Genomic DNA, 455 nt, shown 5'->3' on the forward strand with positions numbered 1-455 from the left:
AGGTCCATCAGAGACTCCATGGCTCTTGGTGTGTCGAAGTCATCTGCCAGAGAGCTCCGAACACTGGACCGGACCTCTGCCAACCTGAGGGAACACAGAACACAACTGGAGGACAGAGTCTGGTCCAGGACAGAGTCTGGTCCAGGACAGACCCTGGTTGGTCCAGGACAGAGTCTGGTCCAGGACAGAGTCTGGTCCAGGACAGACCCGGGGCCAGGACAGCACTAGTTGTGAAAGAAGGACTGAGGTCCGGACCTGTCCCACAGCACAGCCTCCTGGATGGTCTGGGTCAGCAGCTGGCCCCTCATGTAGGCCTGAGCGGTATCCATGAAGGTGCAGAGGGTCTCCAGAGAGCTGCGGGCCTCAGACAGTCTGCTCTCACTGTATTCTAGGCCTGTGGAGACACACACACACACACACACACACACACACACACACACACACACACACACACA

The 455-nt window shown here is 57.8% G+C and overlaps 1 protein-coding gene across 1 annotated transcript in view; it reads right to left on the bottom strand.

Moving 5' to 3' along the window:
• Positions 1–2: 2 nt before the first annotated feature.
• Positions 3–455, bottom strand: part of LOC106535324 (cysteine--tRNA ligase, mitochondrial) — a gene marked incomplete at its 3' end in the record, with an annotated part of 21,097 nt that continues 20,644 nt past the window's right edge. Inside the window, 2 exon segments of the mRNA XM_014032302.1 lie at positions 3–84; positions 256–394. Of these exon segments, the coding sequence (XP_013887756.1) occupies positions 3–84; positions 256–394 (221 nt within the window).

This window comes from Austrofundulus limnaeus, unplaced genomic scaffold (assembly GCF_001266775.1).
Source record: "Austrofundulus limnaeus strain Quisiro unplaced genomic scaffold, Austrofundulus_limnaeus-1.0 Scaffold1415, whole genome shotgun sequence".
NCBI classification, from domain to species: domain Eukaryota; kingdom Metazoa; phylum Chordata; class Actinopteri; order Cyprinodontiformes; family Rivulidae; genus Austrofundulus; species Austrofundulus limnaeus.